Genomic DNA, 25880 nt, shown 5'->3' on the forward strand with positions numbered 1-25880 from the left:
ACAGAGAACCTTTTTCTATGTTCACCTTCCATCCGTGAGATCTGAGAAAGGCCAGAACGATGTCTGTATGAGCCCTTGCTTTTGAAAGGGACGACGCTTGTATTAGAATGTCGTCCAAGTATGGTACTACTGCAATGCCCCTTGGTCTTAGAACCGCTAGAAGGGATCCGAGTACCTTTGTGAAAATCCTTGGAGCAGTGGCTAATCCGAATGGGAGGGCCACAAACTGGTAATGTTTGTCCAGAAAGGCGAACCTTAGGAACTGATGATGTTCTTTGTGGATAGGAATATGTAGGTACGCATCCTTTAGATCCACGGTAGTCATAAATTGACCTTCCTGGATAGTGGGTAGAATCGTTCGAATGGTTTCCATTTTGAACGATGGTACCCTGAGAAATTTGTTTAGGATTTTTAAATCCAGAATTGGTCTGAAGGTTCCCTCTTTTTTTGGAACTACGAACAGATTTGAGTAAAATCCCATTCCTTGTTCCGTCATTGGAACTGGGTGTATCACTCCCATCTTTAACAGGTCTTCTACACAATGTAAGAACGCCTGTCTCTTTATTTGGTTTGAGGATAAGTGAGACATGTGGAACCTTCCCCTTGGGGGTAGTTCCTTGAATTCCAGAAGATAACCCTGAGAAACTATTTCTAGCGTCCAGGGATCCTGAACATCTCTTGCCCAAGCCTGAGCAAAGAGAGAGAGAGTCTGCCCCCCACTAGATCCGGTCCCAGATCGGGGGCTACTCCTTCATGCTGTTTTGTTAGCGGTAGCAGGCTTCTTGGCCTGCTTACCCTTGTCCCAGCCTTGCATCGGTTTCCAGGCTGGTTTGGACTGTGAGGCATTACCCTCTTGTTTAGAGGATGCAGAATTAGAGGCCGGTCCGTTCCTGAAATTACGAAAGGAACGAAAATTAGACTTATTCTTGGCCTTGAAAGGCCTATCTTGTGGGAGGGCGTGGCCCTTTCCCCCAGTGATGTCTGAGATAATCTCTTTCAATTCTGGTCCAAAGAGAGATTTACCCTTGAAGGGGATGTTAAGCAATTTTGTCTTGGATGATACATCCGCTGACCAAGACTTTAGCCAAAGCGCTCTGCGCGCCACAATTGCAAACCCTGAATTTTTCGCCGCTAATCTAGCTAATTGCAAAGCGGCATCTAAAATAAAAGTTAGCCAACTTAAGTGCGTGAACTCTGTCCATAACCTCTGCATATGGAGTCTCTCTACTGAGCGACTTTTCTAGTTCCTCGAACCAGAACCACGCTGCAGTAGTGACAGGAACAATGCACGAAATGGGTTGTAGAAGGTAACCTTGCTGTACAAAAATCTTTTTAAGCAAACCCTCCAATTTTTTATCCATAGGATCTTTGAAAGCACAATTATCCTCGATAGGAATAGTAGTGCGCTTGTTTAGAGTAGAAACTGCCCCCTCGACCTTAGGGACTGTCTGCCATAAGTCCTTTCTGGGGTCGACCATAGGAAATAATTTCTTAAATATAGGAGGGGGAACAAAAGGTATGCCGGGCTTCTCCCACTCCTTATTCACTATGTCCGCCACCCGCTTGGGTATAGGAAAAGCGTCGGGATGCACCGGAACCTCTAGGAACTTGTCCATCTTGCATAATTTTTCTGGAATGACCAAGTTGTCAAAATCATCCAGAGTAGATAAAACCTCCTTAAGCAGTGCGCGGAGGTGCTCTAATTTAAATTTAAATGTCACAACATCAGGTTCAGCCTGTTGAGAAATTTTTCCTGAATCTGAAATTTCCCCATCTGACAAAACCTCCCTCATGGCCCCTTCAGATTGGTGTGAGGGTATGACAGAACAATTATCATCAGCGCCCTCCTGCTCTTCAGTGTTTAAAACAGAGCAATCGTGCTTTCTCTGAAATGCAGGCATTTTGGATAAAATATTTGCTATGGAGTTATCCATTACAGCCGTCAATTGTTGCATGGTAATAAGCATTGGCGCGCTAGAAGTACTAGGGGCCTCCTGCGTGGGCAAAACTGGTATAGACACAGAAGGAGATGATGTAGAACCATGTCTACTCCCTTCATCTGATGAATCATCTTGGGCAACTTCATTATCTGTGACAGTACTGTCCTTACATTGTTTGGACGCTATGGCACAATTATCACACAATTTTGAAGGTGGAGACACATTGACTTTCATACATATAGAACATAGCTTATCTGAGGGCACAGACATGTTAAACAGGCTTAAACTTGTCAATAAAGCACAAAAAACGTTTTAGAACAAAACCGTTACTGTCTCTTTAAATTTTAAACAGAGCACACTTTATTACTGAATATGTGAAAAAATATGAAGGAATTGTTCAAAATTTACCAAACTTTCATCACAGTGTCTTAAAGCATTAAAAGTATTGCACACCAATTTTCAGAGCTTTAACCCTTAAAATAACGAAACCGGAGCCGGTTACAGATTTAACCCCTATACAGTCCCAGCTACAGCCTTTGCTGTGACTTTACCAAACCCAGAGTGGAATACGATACCAAATGACGGCTTCTAGGAACTTCTCCAACTACTTTCAGGTCCTCACACATGCATCTGCATGTCTTGCACTCAAAAACAACTGCGCAGTAATGGCGCGAAAAAATTATCAGCATAAACATGTATAAAATGTCCAAATAAAGCAATCGATTTAGCCCATAAAAGTGTCTACCAGTTTTATAGCCCATATTAAGCCCTTTATTCTGTTTGAGACTAAGAAAATGGCTTACCGGTCCCCATGAGGGGAAATGACAGCCTTCCAGCATTACACAGTTTTGTTAGAAATATGGCTAGTCATACCTTAAGCAGAAAAGTCTGCTAACTGTTTCCCCCAACTGAAGTTACTTCATCTCAACAGTCCTATGTGGAAACAGCAATCGATTTTAGTTACTGTCTGCTAAAATCATCTTCCTCTCACAAACAGAAATCTTCATCTTTTTCTGTTTCAGAGTAAAAAGTACATACCAGCACTATTTTAAAATAAACTCTTGATAGTAGAATAAAAAAACTACAACTAAACACCACATACTCTTAACCATCTCCGTGGAGATGTTGCCTGTGCAACGGCAAAGAGATTGACTGGGGTGGGCGGAGCCTAGGAGGGACTATATGGCCAGCTTTGCTGGGACTCTTTGCCATTTCCTGTTGGGGAAGAGATATTCCCACAAGTAAGGATGACGCCGTGGACCAGACACACCAATGTTGGAGAAATTTCCCTCTTGTTTTGTATTAGAGGAAGTTGAAGCTGCACCACTCTTGAAGTTTCGAAAGGCACGAAAATTAGACTGTTTGGTCCTTAATTTGTTGGACCTATCCTGAGGAAGGGCGTGACCTTTTCCTCCAGTAATATCAGAAATGATCTCCTTCAGTCTAGGCCCGAATAGGGTCTGCCCCTTGAAGGGAATGTTGAAAAGCTTAGACTTTGAAGTAACGTCAGCTGACCAAGATTTAAGCCATAGCGCCCTACGCGCCTGAATAGCAAAACCTGAGTTCTTAGCCGTTAGTTTGGTTAAATGAACAACGGCATCAGAAACAAATGAATTGGCTAGCTTAAGAGCTTTAAGCTTGTCAAGGATATCATCCAATGGGGTTTCTACCTGTAGAGCCTCTTCTAGAGACTCAAACCAGAAGGCTGCAGCAGCAGTGACAGGGGCAATGCATGCAAGGGGCTGGAGAATAAAACCTTGTTGAATAAAAATTTTCTTAAGGTAACCCTCTAATTGTTTGGCCATTGGATCTAGAAAAGCACAACTGTCCTCGACAGGGATAGTTGTATGCTTCGCTAGAGTAGAGACTGCTCCCTCCACCTTAGGGACCGTTTGCCACAAGTCCCGTGTAGCGGCATCTAAGTGAAACATCTTTTTAAAAACAGGAGGGGGAGAGAACGGAACATCTGGTCTATCCCATTCCTTAGTAATATTTTCTGAAAACCTCTTAGGTATTGGAAAAACATCAGTGTAAACAGGCACTGCGTAGTATTTATCCACTTTACACAATTTCTCTGGGACTACAATGGCGTCAAAGTCATCCAGAGTTGCTAAAACCTCCCTGAGCAACATGCGGAGGTGTTCAAGCTTAAATTTAAATGTAGACATATCAGAATCAGGTTGAAGTGTCTTCCCGGAGTCAGAAAAATCACCCACAGATAGAAGCTCTCCTTCTTCGGCTTCTGCACATTGTGAGGGTATATCAGACATAGCTACTAAAGCGTCAGAGAGCTTTGTATTTGTTCTAGCCCCAGAGCTGTCTCGCTTTCCTTGTAACCCTGGCAGTTTGGACAATACTTCTGTAAGAGAATGATACATAACTGCCGCCATGTCTTGTAAAGTAACTTCCCCCTTGTCAATTTCCTCTTGTGATAAATCTTTTAAAGCCAGAATATGATCTTTATAACTTATAGTAAGATCAGTGCATTTGGTACACATTCTAAGAGGGGGTTCCACAATGGCTTCTAAACATAATGAACAAGGAGTTTCCTCTATGTCAGACATGTTTAACAGACTAGTAATGAGACCAGCAAGCTTTGAAAACACTTTAATTAATGTGAAAAAGCAGAATATAAAAAACGGTACTGTGCCTTTAAGGGGAAAAAACAAACACGAAAACTGCAAAACAGTGAAAAAAGCAGTTAACTCTATGAAATTTTTACAGTGTATATAATAGACTAAAATAGCATTGCACCCACTTGCAAATGGATGATTAACCCCTAAGGTTCAAAAACTAAGCAAAAAAACTGTAAAACCGTTCTAACAGTCACAAGCAAACTGCCACAGCTCTACTGTGGCTCCTACCTTCCCATAAAACGACTTTTGTAGGCACAAAAAAAGTTTACAGAGATCCAATATGTCAGGGGACTCCTTCAGGGAAGTTGGATGTCTCAGAATGTAAAAACAACTGCGCAATTAGAGCGCGAAAATAGGCCCCTCCCACCATGCACTCAAATTCAGAGGGCCTTAAAAAACTATTCCTAGGAGTAAAATAACAGCCATGTGGAAAACTAGGCCCCAAATAAAGATTTATCACCTCAGTAAAAAAACAGAATTTATGTTTACCTGATAAATTACTTTCTCCAACGGTGTGTCCGGTCCACGGCGTCATCCTTACTTGTGGGATATTCTCTTCCCCAACAGGAAATGGCAAAGAGCCCAGCAAAGCTGGTCACATGATCCCTCCTAGGCTCCGCCTTCCCCAGTCATTCGACCGACGTAAAGGAGGAATATTTGCATAGGAGAAATCATATGATACCGTGGTGACTGTAGTTAAAGAACATAAATCATCAGACCTGATTAAAAAACCAGGGCGGGCCGTGGACCGGACACACCGTTGGAGAAAGTAATTTATCAGGTAAACATAAATTCTGTTTTCTCCAACATAGGTGTGTCCGGTCCACGGCGTCATCCTTACTTGTGGGAACCAATACCAAAGCTTTAGGACACGGATGATGGGAGGGAGCAAATCAGGTCACCTAGATGGAAGGCACCACGGTTTGCAAAACCTTTCTCCCAAAAATAGCCTCAGAAGAAGCAAAAGTATCAAATTTGTAAAATTTGGTAAAAGTGTGCAGTGAAGACCAAGTCGCTGCCTTATATATCTGATCAACAGAAGCCTCGTTCTTAAAGGCCCATGTGGAAGCCACGGCCCTAGTGGAATGAGCTGTGATTCTTTCAGGAGGCTGCCGTCCGGCAGTCCCATAAGCCAATCTGATGATGCTTTTAAGCCAAAAAGATAGAGAGGTAGAAGTTGCTTTTTTGACCTCTCCTTTTACCAGAATAAACAACAAACAAGGAAGATGTTTGTCTGAAATCCTTTGTAGCATCTAAATAGAATTTTAGAGCACGGACAACGTCCAAATTGTGTAACAAACGTTCCTTCTATGAAACTGGATTCGGACACAAAGAAGGTACAACTATCTCCTGGTTAATATTTTTGTTGGAAACAACCTTCGGAAGAAAACCAGGCTCAGTACGTAAAAACCACCTTATCTGCATGGACCAGATAGGGCGGAGAACACTGCAGAGCAGATAACTCTGAAACTCTTCTAGCAGAAGAAATTGCAACCTAAAACAAAACTTTCCAAGATAATAACTTAATATCTATGGAATGTAAGGGTTCAAACGGAACCCCTTGAAGAACTGAAAGAACTAGATTAAGACTCCAGGGAAGAGTCAAAGGTCTGTAAACAGGCTTGATTCTAACCAGAGCCTGAACAAACGCTTAAACGTCTGGCACAGCTGCCAGCCTTTGTGAAGTAAAACAGATAAAGCAGAGATCTGTCCCTTCAGAGAACTCGCAGAAAATCCTTTCTCCAAACCTTCTTGTAGAAAGGAAAGAATCTTAGGAATTTTTATCTTGTTCCATGGGAATCCTTTAGATTCACACCAACAGATATATTTTTTCCATATATTATGGTAAATTTTTCTAGTTACAGGCTTTCTAGCCTGAATAAGAGTATCTACTACAGAATCTGAAAACCCACGCTTTGATAAAAACAGAATTTATGTTTACCTGATAAATTACTTTCTCCAACGGTGTGTCCGGTCCACGGCGTCATCCTTACTTGTGGGATATTCTCTTCCCCAACAGGAAATGGCAAAGAGCCCAGCAAAGCTGGTCACATGATCCCTCCTAGGCTCCGCCTACCCCAGTCATTCGACCGACGTTAAGGAGGAATATTTGCATAGGAGAAACCATATGGTACCGTGGTGACTGTAGTTAAAGAAAATAAATCATCAGACCTGATTAAAAAAACCAGGGCGGGCCGTGGACCGGACACACCGTTGGAGAAAGTAATTTATCAGGTAAACATAAATTCTGTTTTCTCCAACATAGGTGTGTCCGGTCCACGGCGTCATCCTTACTTGTGGGAACCAATACCAAAGCTTTAGGACACGGATGAAGGGAGGGAGCAAATCAGGTCACCTAAATGGAAGGCACCACGGCTTGCAAAACCTTTCTCCCAAAAATAGCCTCAGAAGAAGCAAAAGTATCAAACTTGTAAAATTTGGTAAAAGTGTGCAGTGAAGACCAAGTCGCTGCCCTACATATCTGATCAACAGAAGCCTCGTTCTTGAAGGCCCATGTGGAAGCCACAGCCCTAGTGGAATGAGCTGTGATTCTTTCGGGAGGCTGCCGTCCGGCAGTCTCGTAAGCCAATCTGATGATGCTTTTAATCCAAAAAGAGAGAGAGGTAGAAGTTGCTTTTTGACCTCTCCTTTTACCGGAATAAACAACAAACAAGGAAGATGTTTGTCTAAAATCCTTTGTAGCATCTAAATAGAATTTTAGAGCGCGAACAACATCCAAATTGTGCAACAAACGTTCCTTCTTTGAAACTGGTTTCGGACACAGAGAAGGTACGATAATCTCCTGGTTAATGTTTTTGTTAGAAACAACTTTTGGAAGAAAACCAGGTTTAGTACGTAAAACCACCTTATCTGCATGGAACACCAGATAAGGAGGAGAACACTGCAGAGCAGATAATTCTGAAACTCTTCTAGCAGAAGAAATTGCAACTAAAAACAAAACTTTCCAAGATAATAACTTAATATCAACGGAATGCAAGGGTTCAAACGGAACCCCCTGAAGAACTGAAAGAACTAAATTGAGACTCCAAGGAGGAGTCAAAGGTTTGTAAACAGGCTTAATTCTAATCAGAGCCTGAACAAAGGCTTGAACATCTGGCACAGCGGCCAGCTTTTTGTGAAGTAACACAGACAAGGCAGAAATCTGTCCCTTCAGGGAACTTGCAGATAATCCTTTTTCCAATCCTTCTTGAAGGAAGGATAGAATCCTAGGAATCTTAACCTTGTCCCAAGGGAATCCTTTAGATTCACACCAACAGATATATTTTTTCCAAATTTTGTGGTAAATCTTTCTAGTCACAGGCTTTCTGGCCTGAACAAGAGTATCGATAACAGAATCTGAGAACCCTCGCTTCGATAAGATCAAGCGTTCAATCTCCAAGCAGTCAGCTGGAGTGAAACCAGATTCGGATGTTCGAACGGACCCTGAACAAGAAGGTCTCGTCTCAAAGGTAGCTTCCAAGGTGGAGCCGATGACATATTCACCAGATCTGCATACCAAGTCCTGCGTGGCCACGCAGGAGCTATCAAGATCACCGACGCCCTCTCCTGATTGATCCTGGCTACCAGCCTGGGGATGAGAGGAAACGGCGGGAACACATAAGCTAGTTTGAAGGTCCAAGGTGCTACTAGTGCATCCACTAGAGCCGCCTTGGGATCCCTGGATCTGGACCCGTAGCAAGGAACTTTGAAGTTCTGACGAGAGGCCATCAGATCCATGTCTGGAATGCCCCACAGCTGAGTGACTTGGGCAAAGATTTCCGGATGGAGTTCCCACTCCCCCGGATGCAGTGTCTGACGACTCAGAAAATCCGCTTCCCAATTTTCCACTCCTGGGATGTGGATAGCAGACAGGTGGCAGGAGTGAGACTCCGCCCATAGAATGATTTTGGTCACTTCTTCCATCGCCAGGGAACTCCTTGTTCCCCCCTGATGGTTGATGTACGCAACAGTTGTCATGTTGTCTGATTGAAACCGTATGAACTTGGCCCTCGCTAGCTGAGGCCAAGCCTTGAGAGCATTGAATATCGCTCTCAGTTCCAGAATATTTATCGGTAGAAGAGATTCTTCCCGAGACCAAAGACCCTGAGCTTTCAGGGATCCCCAGACCGCGCCCCAGCCCATCAGACTGGCGTCGGTCGTGACAATGACCCACTCTGGTCTGCGGAATGTCATCCCTCGTGACAGGTTGTCCAGGGACAGCCACCAACGGAGTGAGTCTCTGGTCCTCTGATTTACTTGTATCTTCGGAGACAAGTCTGTATAGTCCCCATTCCACTGACTGAGCATGCACAGTTGTAATGGTCTTAGATGAATGCGTGCAAAAGGAACTATGTCCATTGCCGCTACCATCAACCCGATCACTGCCATGCACTGAGCTATGGAAGGAAGAGGAACGGAATGAAGTATCCGACATGAGTCTAGAAGTTTTGTTTTTCTGGCCTCTGTCAGAAAAATCCTCATTTCTAAGGAGTCTATTATTGTTCCCAAGAAGGGAACCCTTGTTGACGGAGATAGAGAACTCTTTTCCACGTTCACTTTCCATCCGTGAGATCTGAGAAAGGCCAGGACAATGTCCGTGTGAGCCTTTGCTTGAGGAAGGGACGACGCTTGAATCAGAATGTCGTCCAAGTAAGGTACTACAGCAATGCCCCTTGGTCTTAGCACAGCTAGAAGGGACCCTAGTACCTTTGTGAAAATCCTTGGAGCAGTGGCTAATCCGAAAGGAAGCGCCACGAACTGGTAATGTTTGTCCAGTAATGCGAACCTCAGGAACCGATGATGTTCCTTGTGGATAGGAATATGTAGATACGCATCCTTTAAATCCACCGTGGTCATGAATTGACCGTCCTGGATGGAAGGAAGAATAGTTCGAATGGTTTCCATCTTGAACGATGGAACCTTGAGAAACTTGTTTAAAATCTTGAGATCTAAGATTGGTCTGAACGTTCCCTCTTTTTTGGGAACTATAAACAGATTGGAGTAGAACCCCATCCCTTGTTCTCTTAATGGAACAGGATGAATCACTCCCATTTTTAACAGGTCTTCTACACAATGTAAGAATGCCTGTCTTTTTATGTGGTCTGAAGACAACTGAGACCTGTGGAACCTCCCCCTTGGGGGAAGTCCCTTGAATTCCAGAAGATAACCTTGGGAGACTATTTCTAGCGCCCAAGGATCCAGAACATCTCTTGCCCAAGCCTGAGCGAAGAGAGAGAGTCTGCCCCCCACCAGATCCGGTCCCGGATCGGGGGCCAACATTTCATGCTGTCTTGGTAGCAGTGGCAGGTTTCTTGGCCTGCTTTCCCTTGTTCCAGCCTTGCATTGGTCTCCAAGCTGGCTTGGCTTGAGAAGTATTACCCTCTTGCTTAGAGGACGTAGCACTTTGGGCTGGTCCGTTTCTACGAAAGGGACGAAAATTAGGTTTATTTTTTGCCTTGAAAGGCCGATCCTGAGGAAGGGCGTGGCCCTTACCCCCAGTGATATCAGAGATAATCTCTTTCAAGTCAGGGCCAAACAGCGTTTTCCCCTTGAAAGGAATGTTAAGTAGCTTGTTCTTGGAAGACGCATCAGCCGACCAAGATTTCAACCAAAGCGCTCTGCGCGCCACAATAGCAAACCCAGAATTCTTAGCCGCTAACCTAGCCAATTGCAAAGTGGCGTCTAGGGTGAAAGAATTAGCCAATTTGAGAGCATTGATTCTGTCCATAATCTCCTCATAAGGAGGAGAATCACTATCGACCGCCTTTATCAGCTCATCGAACCAGAAACATGCGGCTGTAGCGACAGGGACAATGCATGAAATTGGTTGTAGAAGGTAACCCTGCTGAACAAACATCTTTTTAAGCAAACCTTCTAATTTTTTATCCATAGGATCTTTGAAAGCACAACTATCCTCTATGGGTATAGTGGTGCGTTTGTTTAAAGTGGAAACCGCTCCCTCGACCTTGGGGACTGTCTGCCATAAGTCCTTTCTGGGGTCGACCATAGGAAACAATTTTTTAAATATGGGGGGAGGGACGAAAGGAATACCGGGCCTTTCCCATTCTTTATTAACAATGTCCGCCACCCGCTTGGGTATAGGAAAAGCTTCTGGGAGCCCCGGCACCTCTAGGAACTTGTCCATTTTACATAGTTTCTCTGGGATGACCAACTTGTCACAATCATCCAGAGTGGATAATACCTCCTTAAGCAGAATGCGGAGATGTTCCAACTTAAATTTAAATGCAATCACATCAGGTTCAGCTTGTTGAGAAATGTTCCCTGAATCAGTAATTTCTCCCTCAGACAAAACCTCCCTGGCCCCATCAGACTGGGTTAGGGGCCCTTCAGAAATATTATTATCAGCGTCGTCATGCTCTTCAGTATCTAAAACAGAGCAGTCGCGCTTACGCTGATAAGTGTTCATTTTGGCTAAAATGTTTTTGACAGAATTATCCATTACAGCCGTTAATTGTTGCATAGTAAGGAGTATTGGCGCGCTAGATGTACTAGGGGCCTCCTGAGTGGGCAAGACTCGTGTAGACGAAGGAGGGAATGATGCAGTACCATGCTTACTCCCCTCACTTGAGGAATCATCTTGGGCATCATTGTCATTGTCACATAAATCACATTTATTTAAATGAATAGGAATTCTGGCTTCCCCACATTCAGAACACAGTCTATCTGGTAGTTCAGACATGTTAAACAGGCATAAACTTGATAACAAAGTACAAAAAACGTTTTAAAATAAAACCGTTACTGTCACTTTAAATTTTAAACTGAACACACTTTATTACTGCAATTGCGAAAAAACATGAAGGAATTGTTCAAAATTCACCAAATTTTCACCACAGTGTCTTAAAGCCTTAAAAGTATTGCACACCAAATTTGGAAGCTTTAACCCTTAAAATAACGGAACCGGAGCCGTTTTGAACTTTAACCCCTTTACAGTCCCTGGTATCTGCTTTGCTGAGACCCAACCAAGCCCCAAGGGGAATACGATACCAAATGACGCCTTCAGAAAGTCTTTTCTAAGTATCAGAGCTCCTCTCACATGCGACTGCATGCCATGCCTCTCAAAAACAAGTGCGCAACACCGGCGCGAAAATGAGGCTCTGCCTATGCTTTGGGAAAGCCCCTAAAGAATAAGGTGTCTAAAACAGTGCCTGCCGATATGATTATATCAAAATACCCAGATAAAATGATTCCTCAAGGCTAAATATGTGTTAATAATGAATCGATTTAGCCCAGAAAAAGTCTACAGTCTTAATAAGCCCTTTTTGAAGCCCTTATTTACGATCGTAATAAACATGGCTTACCGGATCCCATAGGGAAAATGACAGCTTCCAGCATTACATCGTCTTGTTAGAATGTGTCATACCTCAAGCAGCAAGAGACTGCTCACTGTTCCCCCAACTGAAGTTAATTGCTCTCAACAGTCCTGTGTGGAACAGCCATGGATTTTAGTGACGGTTGCTAAAATCATTTTCCTCATACAAACAGAAATCTTCATCTCTTTTCTGTTTCTGAGTAAATAGTACATACCAGCACTATTTCAAAATAACAAACTCTTGATTGAATAATAAAAACTACAGTTAAACACTAAAAAACTCTAAGCCATCTCCGTGGAGATGTTGCCTGTACAACGGCAAAGAGAATGACTGGGGTAGGCGGAGCCTAGGAGGGATCATGTGACCAGCTTTGCTGGGCTCTTTGCCATTTCCTGTTGGGGAAGAGAATATCCCACAAGTAAGGATGACGCCGTGGACCGGACACACCTATGTTGGAGAAATCAAGCGTTCAAACTCCAAGCAGTCAGTTGGAGGAAAACCAGATTCGGATGTTCAAATGGACCCTGAATAAGAAGGTCCTGTCTCAAAGGTAGCTTCCATGGTGGAGCCGATGACACATTCACCAGGTCTGCATACCAAGTCCTGCGTGGCCACACAGGAACTATCAAGGTCACCGAAGCCCTCTCCAGATTGATCCTGGCTACCAGCCTGGGAATGAGAGGAAACGGTGGGAATACATAAGCTAGGTTGAAGATCCAAGGTGCTACTATTTTATCCAATAGAGTCGCCTTGGGATCCCTGGATTTGTACCCGTAACAAGGGACCATGAAGTTCTGACGAGAGGCCATCAGAACCAAGTCTGGAATGCCCCATAATTGAGTTATTTGGGCAAAGATTTCCAGATGGAGTACCCACTCCCCCGGATGCTCCTCCATCGCCAGGGAACTCCTTGTTACCCCCTGATGGTTGATATATGTAACAGTCGTCATGATGACTGATTGAAACCTTATGAATTTGGCCTTTGCTAGTCTAGGCCAAGCCTTGAGAGCATTGAATATCACTCTCAGTTCCATTATGTTTATCGGGAGAAGAGAGTCTTCCCGAAACCATAGACCCTGAGTTTTCAGGGGTTCCCAGACCGCGCCCCAGCCCACCAGACTGGCGTCGGTCGTGACAATGACCTATTCTGGTCTGCGGAAGCTCATTCCCTGTGACAGGTTGTCCAGGGTCAGCCACCAACGGAGTGAATCTCTGGTTATTTGATCTACTTGTATCGTCGGAGACAAGACTGTATAATCCCCATTCCACTGTCTGAGCATGCCCAGGTGCAATGGTCTTAGATGAATTCGTGCAAAAGGAACTATGTCCATTGCCGCAACCATCAACCCTATTACTTCCATGGACTGCGCTATGGAAGGAATAAGAACAGAATGAAGTACCTGACAAGAGCTTAGAAGTTTTGATTTTCTGGCCTCTGTCAGAAAAACCTTCATTTCTAAGGAAACTATTATTGTTCCCAAGAAGGGAACTCTTGTTGACGGGGACAGAGAACTTTTTTCTATGTTCACTTTCCACCTGTGAGATCTGAGAAAGGCTAGGACAATGTCCGTATGAGCCCTTGCTTTGACAGAGACTACACCTGAATCAGGATGTCGTCCAAGTAAGGTACTACTGCAATGCCCCTTGGTCTTAGCACCGCTAGAAGGGACCCTAGTACCCTTGTGAAAATCCTTGGAGCAGTGGCTAATCCGAATGGAAGTGCCACAGGTAATGCTTGTCCAGAAAGGCGAACCTTAGGAACCGAAAATGTTCCTTGTGGATAGGAATACGTAGGTACGCATCCTTTAAGTCCACCATGGTCATGAATTGACCTTCCTGGATGGTAGAAAGGATCGTTCGAATGGTTTCCATTTTGAATGATGAAACCCTTAGAAACTTGTTTAGAATCTTGAGATCTAAAATAGGTCTGAATGTTCCCTCTTATTTGGGAATTATGAACAGGTTGGAGTAAAAACCCATCCCTTGTTCTCCTAATGGAACAGGATGAATCACTCCCATGCTTAACAGGTCTTCTACACAGTGTAAGAATGCCTGTTCGAAGATAATTGAGACCCGTGGAACCTTCCCCTTGGGAGTAGTTCCCTGAATTCCAGGAGATAACCTTGAGAAACTATTTCTAGCGCCCAAGGATCCTGAACATCTCTTGCCCCAACCTGAGCAAAGAGAGAAAGTCTGCCCCCCACCAGATCCTTCCCAGATCGGGGGCCAACACTTCATGCTGTTTTGGTAGCAGTGGCAGGTGACTTGGCCTGCTTATCCTTGTTCCAGCCTTGCATCGGCCTCCAGGCTGGCTTGGTTTGAGAAGTATTACCCTCTTGCTTAGAGGGTGTAGAATTTGAGGCTGGTCCGTTTCTGCGAAAGGGACGAAAATTTGGCCTATTTTTAGCCTTAAAAGACCTATTCTGTGGGAGGGCGTGGCCCTTTCCCCCAGTGATGTCTGAAATAATCTCTTTCAAGTCAGGGCCAAACAGTGTTTTACCCTTGAAAGGGATGTTAAGCAAAAGCGCTCTGCGCGCCACGATAGCAAACCCTGAATTATTTGCCGCTAATCTAGCTAATTGCAAAGCGGCATCTAAAATAAAAAAGAGTTAGCCAATTTAAGAGCTTGAACTCTGTCCAAAACCTCCTCGTACGAAGATTCTTTATTAAGCGACTTTTCTAGTTCTTCGAACCAGAAACACGCAGCTGTAGTGACAGGAACAATGCATGAAATTGGTTGTAGAAGGTAACCTTGCTGAACAAACATCTTTTTAAGCAAACCCTCTAACCTTTAATCCATAGGATCTTGAAAGCACAACTATCTTCTATAGGAATAGAAGTGCGTTTGTTTAGAGTAGAAACCGCCCCCTCGACCTTGGGGACTGTATGCTATAAGTCCTTTCTGGGGTCGACTATAGGAAACTAATTTCTTAAATATAGGGGGAGGACAAAGGGTATGCCGGGCCTTTCCCACTCCTTATTTACTATGTCCGCCACCCGCTTGGGTATAGGAAAAACATCGGGGGGCACCGGAACCTCTAGGAACTTGTCCATCTTACCTAATTTCTCTGGAATGACCAAATTGTCACAATCATCCAGAGTAGATAATACCTCCTTAAGTAGTGCGTGGAGATGTTGAAATTTAAATTTAAAAGTTACAATATCAGGTTCTGCTTGTTGAGAAATTTTCCCTGAATCTGAAATTTCTCCCTCAGACAAAACCTCCCTCCTGGCCCCTTCAGATAGGTGTGAGGGTATGTCAGAAAAGATATCATCAGCGTCCTCTTGCTCCTCAGTGTTTAAAACAGAGCAATCACGCTTTCTGATAAGTAGGCATTTTGGAAAAAAATGCATGCAATAGAATTATCCATTACAGCCATTAATTGTTGTATGGTAATAAGTATTGGCGCACTATATGTACTAGGGGCCTCTTGTGTGGGCAAAACTGGTGTAGACACAGAAGGGGATGATGCAGTACCATGCTTACTCCCCTCATTAGAGGAATCATCTTGGGCAATATCATATCTATGGCATTATTATCCCTACTTTGTTTGGACATTATGACACAAATATATCACATATATTTAAAAGGGGAGACACATTGGCTTTCATACATATAGAACATCGTTATCTGATGGTTCAGACATGTTAAACAGGCTTAAACTTGTTAACAAAGCACAAAAAACGTTTTACAATAAAACCGTTACTGTCCCTTTAAATTTTAAACTGAACACACTTTATTACTGAATATGTGAAAAAGTATGAAGGAATTGTTCAAATTTCACCAAAATTTCACCACAGTAACTTAAAGCCTTAAAAGTATTGCACACCAAATTTGAAAGCTTTAACCCTTAAAATAACGGAACCGGAGCCGTTTTAACATTTAACCCCTATACAGTCCCAGGTATCTGCTTTGTTGAGACCCAACCAAGCCCAGAGGGGAATACGATACCAAATGATGCCTTCTATAAGCTTTTTCAGTGGTTCTTAGCTCCTCACACATGCATCTGCATGCCATGCTTTCCAAAAACAACTGCGCATTAGAGGCGCGAAAATGAGGCTCTGTCTATGACTAGAAAAGGCCCCCAGTGAAAAAGGTGTCCAATACAATGCCTGCCGTTTTTATTAAAACAATCCCCAAGATTTAACAACTATTAAAAGTAATAATCTGCCAAATATACTTAGTAAAGTAATCGTTTTAGCCCAGAAAAATGTCTACCAGTTTTTTAAGCCCTAATGAAGCCCTTTATTCTTTTACTTAAACAAAGAAAATGGCTTACCGGTTCCCATAGGGAAAATGACAGCTTCCAGCATTACCGAGTCTTGTTAGAAATGTGTCATACCTCAAGCAGCAAAAGTCTGCTCACTGCTTCCCCCAACTGAAGTTAATTCCTCTCAACAGTCCTGTGTGGAAACAGCCATCGATTTTAGTAACGGTTGCTAAAATCATTTTCCTCTTACAAACAGAAATCTTCATCTCTTTCCTGTTTCAGAGTAAATAGTACATACCAGCACTATTTTAAAATAACAAACTCTTGATTGAAGAATAAAAACTACATTTAAACACCAAAAAACTCTAAGCCATCTCCGTGGAGATGTTGCCTGTACAACGGCAAAGAGAATGACTGGGGAAGGCGGAGCCTAGGAGGGATCATGTGACCAGCTTTGCTGGGCTCTTTGCCATTTCCTGTTGGGGAAGAGAATATCCCACAAGTAAGGATGACGCCGTGGACCGGACACACCTATGTTGGAGAAACGTTCTTTATATATATATATATGCAAACGTTTTACATACTAAGCCATAATAGAAAGTAATATGAAAATTACCCTTTACTGCAAGCATGATGCCAGTCGTTTATTAAATCACTGCAATCAGGCTTACCTTAACTATATCGGGCACTGTCAGAATTTTCTAGTTCTTATCATCCTCTAGAAAATAATATACTGAACATACCTCAGGGCAGTTAATTCTGCAGGCCGTTCTCCCAGCTGAAGTTTCCCCATACTCTTCAGTTATGTGTGAGAACAGCAGTGGACCTTAGTTACAACCTGCTAAGATCATCAAAAACCTCAGGCAAATTCTTCTTCTAATTTCTGCCTGAGGTAAAAAAAAACAGTACAACGCCGGCACCGTTTAAAAATAACAAACTTTTGATTGAAGATAAACTACACTAATTCACCACATCTCTCTAGTTACTTCCCTTGTCAAGAGCTGCAAGAGAATGACTGGAGGTGGCAGTTAGGGGAGGAGCTATATAGACAGCTCTATTGTGGGTGATCCTCTTGCAGCTTCCTGTTGGGAAGGAGAATATCCCACAAGTAATGGATGAATCCGTGGACTGGATACACCTTACAAGAGAAATCTAGATTATACCTTCACAAGTTAGGATAATCGGAATTCCAGATAGCCCTTTGCCAGACCAATCAGCATGAGGAGGATCTGACTCATGGTGTTTATATTGACACAGTATACCTCTGTTACACATTTAAGACATTTTGTTACCAACTTTTAGTTAATTTTATATATTGTGATTGGTTTTATGTCTTTATAGGACTGTCTAGTTTAATAGCACCTCAGATTTATTTTCCAATAAAATTTTATGGTTTACAGCACCCCCTTAAGACACGTGATCTTTACTGTTACATAACTGCAAAGTTCTCTCACATACTGTAAGCAAAAATATAAAAGTAAATATTCAAAAATAAAAATTATATACATATATAATACACACACACACACAAGAATTACCTTTTTGTGCCTTGGCTGTTATTTCAAAGTATTTAACGGTCAGATCCTGAATAGAGAGAACAGCCATATGTGCTTTATTTTGCCAATCAGCATTTTCCTTTTTAAGACTCTCTATTCTTCTTGGACCCAGATAATCTGTTTCTATAGAGATCTGAAAATTTAACAGAAAATATGTTGATCTGACATTTAATGCTGGTTTTATAAATGCAAAAAAAAAGTTAGTAATCCCTTTTTTTTATTTGTTTTGTTTTTAAGTGAAAAGACAAATTATTTAATATACTATTGCAGTATATATTTAATAAAATTACATAAAAACAGGGTCTGTTTAAGAACAAGACTATAAAAGTTTAAAAAGTATATGGTTAACATATTCACATTTGTGCTTTGGACAGATTAAGTTATGATAAACTTTACATGTTTTAAAATCAGGTCTGAAATCTAAGCAATATTTTACAGGTATTTTAATAGATCACTTCTAATAAAGATGCGCTGTAATTGACTTTTTAATCCAGCCGTATCATCCTATTACCCTGCGCTCCAACAGCACACTTCAAAACTCATATTTTTTGTGAGCTAACAGTTTCAACAGTTCACCAATCAGTGCTCTAGATAAAAAAAAAAGTGCTGTACGGCTAGGGCGCGGGTTGGAAAACCGTTCAAACCGTTAGCTCGGTTAGATTTAAAAGTAAGTTACAGCGTATCTTCATTAGAAGTGATAAATTGTAAAATATAGCTTAGCTTCCGGACCTGATTTTAAAACATGAAAAATTTGCCATCACTTTAAATAACATTTATAAGTAGTAATAAGTATTACACTGCCTCCCCTAATTTAGAATGCCACATGGCTAGCAAAATATTCTGTTCTGGAGAACATCATTTCATGTAATTTAGCTCTGAAAATTGAGGATTTTCTAATTCTCAGAAATGAAAATACACACTGCAGGCTTCTCATAGTTAAAGGGACATAAAACCCAAAACATTTTCTTTTATTATTCAGATATAATTTTTTTTTTTTTAAATCCAATATACCATTATAAAATTTGCTTTGTTCTCTTGTTATTCTTTGTTATTCTTTGAAGAGATATCTAGATAGGTAGCATGCACATGTCTAGAGCACTAAATGACAGGAAATATTGCTGCCCTCTAGTGCTCTTGCTAATCGATAACGTTGTTGCAAAACTGCTGCCATATAGTGCTGCAGACATGTCAACACTCCTGATTTTAGCTTACTGCTTTTCAACAAAGGAAGTTTAAGAATAGAAGTACATTGAAAGTTGATTACAACTGTATGTTCTATATAATTTAGGGAATCATTTTATTTTTTTTATGTCCCTTTAACGCTGCTACATATAAATTCCTAATTAAGAACCGCAAAACAATTCACATTATACTAGCAATATGACCATGGCTGACTTTGTTAGCTGTAGAATCGAGCCCACATTGACTCCTCCAAATGAGTCAAGCGGTCGGTGAGGTTTGACAATTAAATATTTACAGCAAACAAGATGTTAATTTGTTTTCAAACGTTTAAACTTGGATGATATGTTATTCTATAGCCGGACAACAGAAATGTCTTGTAATTAAACAAGGTGATTAATGTTCCTCTAAGATAAAGGCGTCAGGTCACTTTCACTGCTGTTGTCCTGAATGGTGAAAGTGAAGTTACATTTTAATCAAAAGATAATTGTCTAAAAGAGCTATTTTGTAAAAATCTAGGATACACACACATATATATATATATATATATATATATATATATATATATACACATACACACATACACACACACATATACATACATACAGACATGCACATACATACATCCACACAGACATGCACATACATCCACACAGACATGCACATACATACATAGAAACATACATCCACACAGACATGCACATACATACATCCACACAGACATGCACATACATACATCCACACAGACATGCACATACATACATCCACACAGACATGCACATACATACATCCACACAGACATGCACATACATACATCCACACAGACATGCACATACATACATCCACACAGACATGCACATACATACATCCACACAGACATGCACATACATACATCCACACAGACATGCACATACATACATCCACACAGACATGCACATACATACAAACATCCACACAGACATGCACATACATACATAGAAACATACATCCACACAGACATGCACATACACACATCCACACAGACATGCACATACATACATAGAAACATACATCCACACAGACATGCACATACATACATCCACACAGACATGCACATACATCCACACAGACATGCACATACATCCACACAGACATGCACATACATCCACACAGACATGCACATACATCCACACAGACATGCACATACATCCACACAGACATGCACATACATCCACACAGACATGCACATACATACAAACATCCACACAGACATGCACATACATACATAGAAACATACATCCACACAGACATGCACATACATACATCCACACAGACATGCACATACATACATCCACAGAAATGCACATACATACATTCACAGACATGCACATACATACATCCATCCACAGAAATGCACATACATACATACATCCACACAGACATGCACATACATACAGACATGCACATACATCCACATAGACATGCACATACATACCTCCACACATGCACATACATAGATACATCCACCCACATATGCACATACATACAGCCACACATACACCCACCCACACATACATCCATACATATACATACATACGCCCACACACAAACAAATCCATACATACACCCACACATACAAATCCATACAATACACCCAAATGCACATGCATACACACACACAGGATGACTGCAAGCAAAATGTTATGACTGCACCCAAATATAACAATTTACATGTGCCCAGTATCATTGCATGATTTATTTGAATGGTTTCTTCTGTAGTATTTTAAAGTAGACTTCAATTAAAAAAATCCTTTTTTGTAGTTCTCATTGGGTAAGAGAGTATGCAGTTTATTTTGTTTGAAATATATTTTTATTCAAACAACTCCAAAACAATTATATCTTTTTTGCTGAACCATATGTAACATTTCATTTATAGTTGAGTAATAAAATTAGAATATATAAAAATCATACCAGTCCCCACTCCCCTGTGCAGACTTACTAATGCTCTATACACCTCAGTTTATGCCATGCCAGCAACCTGCTTTCAAATGGCTTGGGGCATACAGATGTAGTAAACCTGCATTTAGCTAAAATCCAGTTTATATTTCTACTACAGATACTCGTCGACTTACGACCGCGTTACGTTCTGACCTTCCGGTCGTAAGACGATTTGGACGTAAGTCGGACAAAATATATGGCATGTAAATAATATGGTCTATTGTGTGATGTGTTGGGCTGACATTTCATGATTAATAATAACAATAACACCAGAGTTGTTTTAAATTAAATTCCTTTACTAATACAGTATCATCACAGTATGAATAATAAAATAACCTTTACTGTACTGTACCTGTACTGTGCAAATAATAACATAACATTTACTGTGCAAATACTATTACTGTACTGACATTTACTGTACTGTACCTATACTGTACTGTAATAAAATAACATTTTTTTGTACTCTACCTGTAGTACTATGCAAATAATAACATAACATTTACTGTACCTGTACAGTAGTTTGCAGGAACTTTAACACTTATTTTACTTTAAACTTTTAAGAAAAGTAACTGAACTTAAATTTTTCTTTTACTGTACTTTTACAGTTATGTCATCAGAGTTACAGTATTATCATCTTGGTGAGTTGAGGCTGGAGGGGTTTCAGATGCAGTGTTCTTTTCAAAAAACATGCTGAGCTTTGTTTGACGCGTTTGTTTCTTTTTCTCCTCATAGATTTCACGATAGCCACGCACAGCTTCCTGAATTTGACGGTCAACCTTGTTAAATCTTTCAACATTCTGGTCCATGTTTTCAAAACAGGAGACAGCTTTATTTAGCAATGTAAAGCCTTCAGCCAACCCCTTTGCAGTGAATTTCTTCTCTGGCTCTTCTTCTTCTTTGTCTTCTTCCTCTCTCCTATTTTCCTCTGCAACTCTCTCTGCTTCCAGTTCTATTAGATCTTCATTTGAAAGTTCTTTTGACTCATAATCTAACAGCTCTTCTACATCTTCCACTTCACATTCCAATTCAAGATTGTTTGCAAGTCTTACAATGTTTTCTCGAATTTCATCGAGCTCTTCCTCTGTTTCAAATCTCTCAAATCTGGTCACATATCGTTTTAGGCACTTCTTCCAAATTCCATTCATGCACTTTTCTGTTACATCCTCCCACGCTGCTGCAATATTTTTTATGCACTGAAGAATGTTATAACTTTTCCAAAAATCACGCAATGTTATGTCATCATCAGCATCTGTAGCAGCTATGGCTTGGGCGAATATAGATCTGAGGTAGTATGCTTTAAACGTGGCAATTGCCCCTTGGTCCATAGGTTGAATGAGTGGTGTTGTGTTAGGTGGCATATAAACCACTTTTACATCAGGATTAAGGTCACCCAGGTGTGGTGGATGTCCAGGTGCGTTGTCTAAAATCATTAAAATTTTGAACTGGATTACTTTCCCTAAGCAATATTCACGAACTTGGGGAATGAAACAGTTAACAAACCAGTCTGTGAACAATGCCTGAGTCATCCACGATTTAGCATTTGACCGGTAATACACAGGCAGCGTGTGCTTATTAATGTTTTTAAATGCACGTGGGTTTTCTGAGCGATAGATAAGAAATGGCTTAAGCTTAAAACCAACAACGTTTCCTCCAAGTAACAAGCTTACCCGATCCTTGAATGCTTTAAATCCTGGCATGGTTTTTGATTCTTGGTGAATGTATGTGCGCTCAGGCATCCGTTTCCAGAACAGACCCGTTTCATCAACGTTGAATATTTGTTCAGGTAAATACCCTCCCTCTTGGATTAATTCATCCAAAGTGTCAATGAACTTTGCAGCGGCTTCTGAATCTGCACTTGCTGCTTCTCCTGAAACCCGCACATTATGCAGACTGAATCTTCTTCTAAAACGTTTAAACCATCCAGTGCTTGCCTGGAAATTCTCTTTGTAATCCTCACCAGCTTTCTCCTTTAAAGTCTCAAACAAACTTTTAGCCTTCATCTGAATTGTTAGAAGGCTTATGGGTGTACGTTTTTGTATTTGATCTTCTATCCACAACATTAATAATTTCTCCATTTCATGAATGGGCCCTTGACGTTGTTTTGTTATTATTGTTGATTTCATTGGTGCGGAACCTTTTACAGCTTCACGTATGCGTTCCTTGTCCTTAATGATTGTGGAAACTGTGGAATGCGACAGTTTCATATCACGGGCAATCGCATTCACTTTTTTACCTTCGTCATACTGCTTTATTACTTTCATTTTTAACTCCAAATCAAGAGCTTTCCTCTTCTTTGTAGCCTCTTTGCCACTACACGGTACCGGCCTTTTGGACTGCGACATGGTCAGACCCATACAAAGGCTGCTGCTTACAGTCACTTCTCATCACACACAAGCACCGCCTTTGCGCACACAAGCACTGTCTTGCCGATGGTCGTAAGTACCGCCTTTGCGACCGATGGTCGTAAGTACCGCCTTTGCGCACACAAGCACTGCCTTGCCCCTTTACGCACATACGCAAATAAGCATCACCCTCAGTGCGACCGATGGACGTAAGTACCGCCTTTGCGCACACAAGCACTGCCTTGCCCCTTTACGCACATACGCAAATAAGCATCACCCTCAGCGCGACCGATGGACGTAAGTACCGCCTTTGCGACCGATGGACGTAAGTACCGCCTTTGCGACCGATGGTCGTAAGTACCACCTTTGCGACCGATGGTTGCAAGTACCGCCTTTGCGCACGTATCGCCTCTTCAGTGCGACCGATAGTCGTAAGTACGGATGGCCGTAAGTCGCATAGGTCGTAAGTCGACGAGTATCTGTACTCTTATTTATATTATCAATACATTAGAAAACAAGAAAGTTGTTTTTTGGGGGTTTTTTTAAAGAAAACTACCATTTTATCATCCCTGTACATGTGTTTGTAACTGTATATATTATATATAATATAAACCAAGAACTTAGCAAATATTTAGCAAACTAAGATTAGATTAAGATACGGTAGCAGCTTGCTCACCCATATATGTTAAAGTATTCCCCAAGTGCCTCCAGACTGTGTCAGTTAAAAGAAATAGCAGGATGGCCATCATTAAAAACATGTGAAGGAAGGTGTCGCGCATTACAGCCCACAGTAGTGGCTGCACAAATTAATTAGCAGCATGCAGTTGTTGAGCACTTGCTGAGCAGCCGGAACAGCAAAGACAAAACACATGGGAGTGAGATTGTGAGAACAGAGTGTTGCAGCTGGGGTATTTGTTCCGGGGCTGGTAGCAGCCAGGATTACCGAAATGGGTAGCAGTAGATCATCACCACAGCTGTACACCAGGATACACTGTCCTGCGAAACGGGTCAATCCAGCATCGATGGGATACAGTTACACATAATGAGCAGTACCACGAACAAGCTTTGCAGCGCTACGCAAGCCTAAAATCACTGCCACGGTCCTTGTCCTTGTGTGGCCTAACAAGAATCCAGCAGCACCGGTGTGGCTGGCTATGTCGGCCAGCGGAGCTTAGTGGGGGCACCCATGGGTGTCTTGTGCTAAAACCAGGGCGCTAGGGCCTAAACTTAGGGCGCCGGTGGCACCCTGGCGCCTGGGATTGTCGGGCCCTGTTCTATGTATAAAAAAAAAAAAAAATCAGGGAGTACGAGTTCATCTACATTGTAAAGTGATATACGCTACTACATAAGCAATTGCTTTTTGTTGTAAATACTTTAATATGTGGTACTACAGTTTAGTGCTAAAAACAGAATGATATGCAGTCAGCAGTGTAATAATAAAATGCTCATGATAGCATTTCCTTTTTTACTTTGTATCCATTTAAGGGCCTGGTAAAATAGATTAGATAGAAAGATTAGATTCAAACAGAATGGGTTAACCAAGTATAGTTGACGTTAGCAGCTGTGTTTACATGAAACTTTAATATTCAAATTTAAGTTGACTATATACCTACTTTTCATAAGAGAATGAATATTCATATTTGTGTCATATGTCAATAATATAATTATATATTTATATAAAATTATAACCTATAGAAGGAAGTGACAAATGTGTTCAAAATCTTAGAGCCAGTCCAAAAGTATACTAATACATAATAAAAACTAGACAGATTAAGCAGACAAACAAATACAGATTAAAGACAGATGTAGATACTGACAAGAGAGTGATAGGAGATGTAAGGAGGTAAGAGACTGAGGAGAGTCAAAACCTTACTCATTCAGGCTACTTTATCTGCTAAAGAGTTAATATAAACCCTTTATAGGTTCCACTGCCCCGCCGTGTTCGGATGTGATCCAAAAGCTCCCCTCTTCCAAATTATTTATAAAATGTAGAGAACAATTTATAAGACATTAAAGGGACATAAAATCTAAATTTATTAATTCAGGATTCAAATTCTATTCAGCCAATCACAAGAAACAAATGTATGCAGGAGTCAATCACCAAATAGCTCCTACTAGTGTAGTATATGTAAATATTTTTCGACAACAGATACCAGGAGAACAAAGTACATTTGAAAATAGAAGTAAATTTAATTTTAAAAATGACATGCTCTCTCACTGGTTTACATTTTGAGGATATCTGAACTAGAGCACAGAAGAAATAATCAGCTGATTAGTAAACATGGTTATTTTAACTGCTCTTGCCCAAGGTAATGCTGAAAATCTGGCCTGTTGGGGCGTTCTGAGGACAGGTTTTAAAATCAGTGCTCTATCTGAATCATGCAAGTTTAAATTTTGACTTTGCGATTCCTTTAAAGGGCCATAATACCCAAATGTTTAAACACTTGAAAGTGGTGCCGCATAGCTGTAAAAAGCTGATTAGAAAATATCACCTGAACATCTCTATATTAAAAAGAAAGATATTTTACCTCAAAAGTTCCTCAATAGCCACCTCCCATTGTAAAGGATTTCTAAGCAGCATTTTAGTGTGTCTGTCCTGGGACATCTGAAGGGATGAGCATCGTGCACTCTCATATTATTTCACCAATCAGGTAAAGGAAGCTTACTATGAAATCTCATGAGAGTTAAGTCAAATCTCATGAGATCAC

At 41.3% G+C, this 25880-nt stretch overlaps 1 protein-coding gene across 1 annotated transcript in view; it reads right to left on the reverse strand.

The window, feature by feature from the left end:
• JMY (junction mediating and regulatory protein, p53 cofactor) overlaps positions 1 to 25880 on the reverse strand; it is a 469755-nt gene that overhangs the window by 298090 nt on the left and 145785 nt on the right. Inside the window, exon 3 of the mRNA XM_053701369.1 lies at positions 17657 to 17807. Within this exon, the coding sequence (XP_053557344.1) occupies positions 17657 to 17807 (151 nt within the window). The remainder of the gene's footprint in view (positions 1 to 17656; positions 17808 to 25880) is intronic.

The sequence above is a fragment of the Bombina bombina genome, chromosome 2 (genome assembly GCF_027579735.1).
Source record: "Bombina bombina isolate aBomBom1 chromosome 2, aBomBom1.pri, whole genome shotgun sequence".
Taxonomy (NCBI): domain Eukaryota; kingdom Metazoa; phylum Chordata; class Amphibia; order Anura; family Bombinatoridae; genus Bombina; species Bombina bombina.